We start from the raw sequence: 7301 nt of genomic DNA, 5'->3' as shown, positions 1-7301 counted from the left end.
GTCTCTCTCTCTCTCTCTCTCTCTCTCTGTGTGTGTGTGTGTGTGTGTGTGTGTGTGTGTGTGTGTGTGTGACTGTCCCACGAGCAACAGACCAAAGGAAAACTGCCCCAAGGTTTGCGCAATAGAGAACAATCAGCAAAGTTAAAGTCCTTACAGGACGGAAAAGCAGTAAATCTTACAGCTGAAGCCTCCTCCCAGGGGAAATTAACGTCTGTAGTTTAATCTTTCCTTAATTCAGAAGGGAGTGAAGATAAGAATATGCATAGGGAAAATGGAGAGAGGGGAGCGTGACATTGAGTTGGAGGAGGTAAGAGAGTATTATGACAGACAAGATGGGGTTGACAGATTTAGCAGATACAATATTTGGGACACACGCACGAAGAAATGATTCGTTGTTTATGTAAAATTGAAACTTAACTAGGTAGGCATCCTGTATTTCATCTGGCAACTCCAGGAAAAGAGAAAAATACAGTGTTACTCCAATATTCCCGGTTGTGTAAGGAAAACAATCAAAGCTCAGCCCTAAGGAAAAACAAATAAAAGAGGCTGCGCGAATGCATCCGAATCTTCAAACAGAATCCATTTCCGGTCTGGGGCCCTGGGAAAAGAAGAAGAGGAGAGACAATTAAGGTAGCCGAATTCAGTCCGCCAGTGTCCCATAATCCTCTTCTCTCGGTTCCTCTTTCCTCGCTCAAGATGGCGCTGCTCGCGATGCATTCTTGGCGCTGGGCGGCCGCGGCGGCTGCTTTCGAAAAGCGCCGGCACTCCGCGATTCTGATCCGGCCTTTAGTCTCTGTTAGCGGCTCAGGTCCGCAGTGGAGGCCACATCAACTCGGCGCCTTGGGAACCGCTCGAGCCTACCAGGTGAGATGCCACTGACATGGAAGAATAGGGTGAAGGGCAAGGGGACCTGTAGGGAAAAGGTTGCCCTCGTGACCTCGGGGCAGAGAGAGCACCAAGAAGAAAGTCATGGCTAACTCGGAGCAGCAGTAAGTGAAGGAAATTAACGTCAGTAATTTGAGGAAAGGGCGAAGAAGAAAACCTTTGAGTTCAGCAAAGGGAAACGGGGCAGGAGGTTCTGGGCAGAGGACACCTGGAGCGCTGGAGGCTCTCGTAGGAGTCATAGTTTTTCTCTCATATTAAGAGTTGGGGTAGACACCATTCCCAGCCTGCTTGCCTTTCTAAAGACGAGGAAGACTGGATTATTTTCCCCAATTAGTAATGGAATTTGGGACAGTTTATCTGTGGTTCAGATTTTACTCAGTTGGAATTAGCAATTCGGAGAGCACTGTAATGACAGCAAGCTATCTATAAACAAGTGGCGCCAGTTAACTCCCTTGCTGACAGGCGTGCTTCTTGATAGGCCAAAATCGTAACTATCTTTCCAAAACATAGACCGCCCTAAATTCTTGTATAAATATGACTGTCCTAGATCTGAAAAATACAGTGATGTTCTCTGTGCACAGGTCATTTTGGAAGCCATAGGCTACTTATCCTTAACTTATGAATGTAGCTATGGTTGTAGTGCCTCCTAAAATTTGAGTCCATTATTACCTCTCACTCAGGAACGGTTTTTTAAAAAATTATTTGTACTTAACTGTACTAAAGTATATCTTTTTATTTTCTGTGTATCGACAAGAGGTTTAATTGCCACCACGTATTTATCACTATCACTTTAAAATATTGTCAGTTTTGTATGAGAAACAACCTCTTAAATTTTGATTCTTCATCTACAAATATTTAACGTCTACCTTGTACATAGCCCTGTGCTAGATGATAGGGTACTAAGAGAGACATACAGTTATGCCTTCAAGGATTGTACAGTTTAGTTAAGGAGATTGGATCTATGCATTACAAAAATAACTGAAAAACACAGTGGTGGGTTAATTAGCAAATGAATAGTATGTACAATAAAGGCTATAGGCATCCAGAGGAAATAGTGATAATTAAGGACCAGGTTATAAAGAGTATTTCATGCTGGTGATAGAACTGGGGAGAATGTTCTGAACAGGGAGAATAGGGAATGACACTAAGCATGTGGAAGGCTGATGGAATGACATTTATAATTCATTCAGTAATTATTGAACACCTCTACAGGAGCAAACAAAATAAAATATAAGTCCTGTCTTTAAAGAGCTTAAAATCTAGTGGGAAATATGTAAATTAATCGGCAATTAAAATATAGTGGAGCTGTGTAATAATGGGAAAGGTACAAGGTATGGGACAGTATATGTGAGGGGTATTAAGTCTAATTGTAAGGTAGGGAAGATTGCCTTAAGTAACTGATATCTAAAGCAAGAGCTGAAAAATTAGAAGTTAGCCAGTTAAAGAAGGAATCGCATGTGCAAAGGCCCACAAGTCAGAGAGAACATGGACCTTTTCTAGAACTGCACGTAGTTTAGAATGTAGTGAGTCATTCAAGATAGGAAATAGCAGATTAGGCTAACGAAGCAAATCTAGATGATTTTATTAAGGTTTTTAAAGTATTTTATGGTTGAAAGTTTCTAACACATGATCTCTTGGGAATGGTTTTTGTTCTGTAGTTCTCCAATAAGGCAGATGAAGTTAAGATAAAATTTGTAAATGTTATCTTAGATAAAATTAGATATCTTAAGATAAAATTTCTTAAGCTGGAAGAATGAGGGGGAAGGGGGAAAAGGAGAAGTTATTAGGAATCTCAGAGGAGGCAATGGCAATACAAATTTAGCTTTCTCTCTTTCCATGAACGCTATCTCCACAACTTCCTTCTTCCACTCTGTCCTTTACATCCTACCATTTCCTTTAGTTACCATTTCCTCAGTGTGCAAAACAAGGGAAAGATGTTACCTTTGTTTTCTGTTTCTTAAAGGCATGGAACTCTTGCCATCCTTTTTCTAAAACAGGGTGAGAAAGGAATGATTACAAAGTTTTCAAAGTAGAAGCTGAGGTAACCTGAGGTACCTGCAAATTTGTGACTTGTGATTAAGATTACAAAATAATTATTGAATTCATACTTTTAGGACGATCATTAGTATATAGCATAATATTTTAGAGCTGAAAGGAACCTTAGAGCAGTGTTATGAAATAATGTTAGTGGGTTGGATTAGCACTTTTTTAGATGAAATTCAGTAGAATATAAAGAAAATAGCAGTGCTTTTTACATCTTAAGTGAAGTATTGTTTCATGAACTTTTATGTGTATATACACACACACATATATATTTTATATATATATATATACACACACAGTCCCACATGTATGTGATTACTGGAATTCATTGTAAGTATTTCTCACCCAGTATATGCCCTAGACCTGGGTTGTGGAATATGGTAGTTCTTTTGGATAGGTACTGTTTTGTTTTCATTTGTTGGTCTGACCTCATGGACAAAGAATGGGAGCTTTAATTTCTCCCAGTAGCAAGTTCCACCTTCCTACTCTTCCACCATTGGCTGCTAAGAGTTAGAGTAGATAAAAATTAAAATACTTTACTCCTGGCTTTCATATTAACTGAAGTGGGAATATAATAACAACACTAGGGAAATAATCCTCCTATTCTATATTTTAGAGGTTCTAGTTCATATTTAAATTTAACAATATAAGATGCCTATGAAGAAACTACAGTGATTATTCAACAGTCCCAAAATGTACTAAAAGAATAAAAAACAGAACTTATCCATCCTGGCTAACATGGTGAAACCTCGTCTGTACTAAAAATACAAAAAAAATTAGCCGGGCATGGTGGCGGGCTCCTGTAGTCCCAGCTATTTGGGAGGCTGAGGCAGGAGAATGGCGTGAACCCGGGAGGCGGAGCTTGCAGTGAGCTAAGATCGCGCCAGTGCACTCCAGCCTGGGCGACAGAGCAAGACTCCGTCTCAAAAACAAACAAACAAACAAACAACAACAACAAAAACAGAACTTACAAGAGAAATAAGGGTGTCTTTAAGTGGATTATAGATCATGGAACTGAAAAGGGTGAGAGGTGATTCAGTGACATTTAAAGTACCTGAAGCGGCCTGGCCCAGTGGCTCATGCCTGTAATCCTAACACTTTAGGAGGCCAAGGCAGGTGGATCACCTGAGGTCAAGAGCTCGAGACCAGCCTGACCAATATGGTGAAACCTCGTCCATACTAAAAATACAAAAAGCAGCTGGGCATGGTCACGTGCACCTGTGACTACAGCTACTCAGGAGACTGAGACAGGAGAATTGCTTGAACCCTGGAGGCGGAGGTTGCAGTGAGCCGAGATCGCGCCACTGTACTCCAGCCTGGGCGACAGAGCGAGACTTCCTCTCAAAAAAAAGAAAAAAAAAAAGGACCTGAAGGGGTTATTTGTAGTTCAGTGATGCCTAAACTTAACTGGAACATTAGGTTATGATACAAAGATGTGGACTTCATTTGCAGGAAGAGGGATTTAATGTGCATATGAGAAATAATTTCTTAGACTAATAGTCTATCTTAGTCTGTTTGGGCTGGTATAACAAAATACCATAAACTACATGACTTATAAGCAAGAGCAATTTATTTCTCACAGTTCAAGGTGCTGACAGATTTAGTGTCTGGTGAGGTCTTGAGGTTCATAGGTGGTGCCTTTTAGCTGTGTCCTCATGTGGTAGAAGAGACAAGGCAGCTCTTTGGCCCCTCTTATAAGGGAACTAATCCTGTTTATGAGAGCTCTACTCTCCAAGTCCTAATCATCTCCCAATGACTCCACCTTTTAATACCATCACATTGGTGATTAAGTTTCAATATAGGAATTTTAGGGGGACACAAATGTTAAAAGCATAGTCCTTTTATTAGGAGACCAAGAAAGACTTTTAAAATTATTAAACAATAATTTACTGTCATTAGAAAAATACGAGCTGTTAGGAAGCAGCCAGCTTGGTTTTGAAAAGAGCAAGACATACCAAACCAATTATTCATATGAGTGAGTGACAGTCTATCTTGATTTCAACACGGCTTTTAATTGTCCCCTACACTGTTCTCACACAGTAAGCTTGGAAGGAATGATATTGAATACTATTAAGGGGTCTTGAGGTAGGAGTAAGCCTTACTGTAAAGAAAATACAGATGACTTAAAAGATTTTTATTTCTAAATGTTAAAAATAATGAAATAACTGGTGTGCAAAGGGCATAACTTGGTATTGTGGGGTGAACACTGGACCAGGACACTTGACTGCCTGAGCTCTATTTGTACTGTTAATTATCTTGGACACATAACTTGTTCTTTTGGACATCAGATCCTGTAAACTAGTAATATTTGACTACCAGATCTCTAAGGTTTCTTGCAACTCTCTTGTTTCTTTACTGTAATCCTTTAGGACCAGCCCTTTTTATATAGTACCTCTACTTTGTGATCCTAGTTTACTACTGGTGTAGTATTCAGGAGCAACATAGGGTAAGTTTATGTTCACATGAATTTTTAATGGGACAAATTTGTATTGTTCTTGTCATATTTGTATATCTAAGAGTAGGAATAGAAAAATGGAATTTAATTATGAGCTTAGTATTTGGTAGTGTTGGGAGGATGGAAGTAGTGTGGAGGAAAAAGTAAGCTAGGCTCCGAAATCATCTAGGATGGTAGAAATAGATTCTAAGGGGTGGTGAAGAATAACAGTAATGCTATAAAAGTTGTAAATAAAGATATACCTTACATGGGCTGTATATGGTAAGGAATGGAAAGTGGCACTGGGACTTGAGAAGAGGAATTCAGGGGATTCTTTATTCAGATATAGTTGAATAAATAACATTCTCTAAGTCATTGACACATTGGTTTTAACTAGTTATTAAGATTATTAGGAAGAGGAAGAAAATTTCATGTTTCTAAACTTTCTTTTAGAACACGAGGCCCTTTGAGAATCTGATAAAAGCCATAGACCTTCTCCCTAGAAAAATATACATACGTATGTGCTTCATTTTGCATGCAATTTCAGGGGAATCAGAAACCTATCCCCTCTTCCAGTCAGTAATCCCTGATTAATACAATATTGCTGGCTGGTGGGTTTCTAATGGTGTTCCTGAGTAGCCAGTGGCAAGATAAAGAGCACTTGTCACTGGGCAGCGGGGTAGAAATAGAGTGGAAACTTACATCAAAATTTTGATTAAATGATAAATGCATAATTGATCATTTAATTATTGTTATACAATTGTTATAAAATTAATATCATTTATTGCTGTATTGTTGTCAGTGTTATCTTAAAGATTTTGCTTTTTCAAAGAAAAGTATGTTCTTTCCCATATTGTAAAATAAGGTATATAATAAGAGATAAAATTGCCCATTCTGTATACGATTCTTATGCTTTACATTGTCCCCATTTTAATTATACAAAACCACATCTAATAAAAACGTCAAGACAGATATCTACAATCCCACATGTTAAATAATTTTTCCTTTTTCCTTTGAATCTCTGTTCTTTCATGTACATAATTTTTACATTATTGGGATAATTTTAAATTCTGTTTCTTTTTACTTGTGAGCATTTTTTTTCTTGGTGCTCAGTCTTGACCAAAATTAGGTCTTTTAATTACTTAAGATTTTAGTAATGTTAATAGGTATATATAGTTACCTGCAAAATGTGATATTTTTGTTGTTTTGATTTTCTCCTTCCTTTCCTGAAATCCATCTCCCTGAAGTCCTCATCTGTGCTCTCTTGACTCCCTTGTAGGATTTGCCACTAGTGAGTAAAGATACTTTTCAAGTCTTTATTTAATGTCATTTGGTCTTCACAGTAATCCGGTTAGGTAGATGAACATTTCTTTGTAGTAGCAATGGCCTCTTCTGTCCTTTTCAGTCCCTTAACTTCTGCCCTAGTTTTAGACCCTTATTACTTTATGCATGGGTTTTGTCCCTGCTTTCAGGGACTTGCCCTTTCAATCCATCCTATACAGCACATCTAGATTATTCTTCCTAAGGCATGACTTTTATCCCATCACTTCCCTGCATAAACTTCAGTGGGCTTTATATCTTAGCCTTAAAAATTTCCACCTAACTAGATTGCTAGCCATATTGTAAACTGTTTCTCTACAAATACCCTGTCCCTCCAGTCACCCTATATTGTTCCCTGTTCCTTGGACCATGTGCTTTTTTCTGTCTGTTCTTTTTTTTATGCCATACCCTATGTCTGAAATGCCCTCTCTCTAACTGGTGCCTATTTTTCAAATGTTAGTTCAAAGGTCAGTCCGTTCCCTGAAACCATTCCTTATAAGCTAATAAGACTTTGATTTCTCCCTCCTCTGAACTCCTACAACACTTTTTCCTACAAGTAGTTATGTATCTTGTGGAGGAGATAAGATTTTATGTGCCTAAAAGGCTAATATATTCCAAT

General features: G+C 38.4%; 1 protein-coding gene across 3 annotated transcripts in view; it reads left to right on the top strand.

The window, feature by feature from the left end:
• Positions 1-213: 213 nt before the first annotated feature.
• Positions 214-7301, top strand: part of ABCB7 (ATP binding cassette subfamily B member 7) — a 103654-nt gene continuing 96566 nt past the window's right edge. For 2 of the 3 annotated variants that reach the window (XM_008978112.4, XM_003824395.5), the window contains exon 1: positions 214-864. In XM_008978112.4, coding sequence (XP_008976360.1) covers positions 697-864 — 168 coding nt within the window. In that variant the 5' untranslated portion in view covers positions 214-696. Of the gene's footprint in view, positions 865-951; positions 990-7301 lie in introns of those variants that run through there. The other variant, XM_055106255.2, reaches the window with a different exon arrangement.

The sequence above is a fragment of the Pan paniscus genome, chromosome X, assembly GCF_029289425.2.
Source record: "Pan paniscus chromosome X, NHGRI_mPanPan1-v2.0_pri, whole genome shotgun sequence".
Lineage (NCBI taxonomy): Eukaryota > Metazoa > Chordata > Mammalia > Primates > Hominidae > Pan > Pan paniscus.
This window is presented reverse-complemented; position numbering and strand designations above follow the sequence as displayed.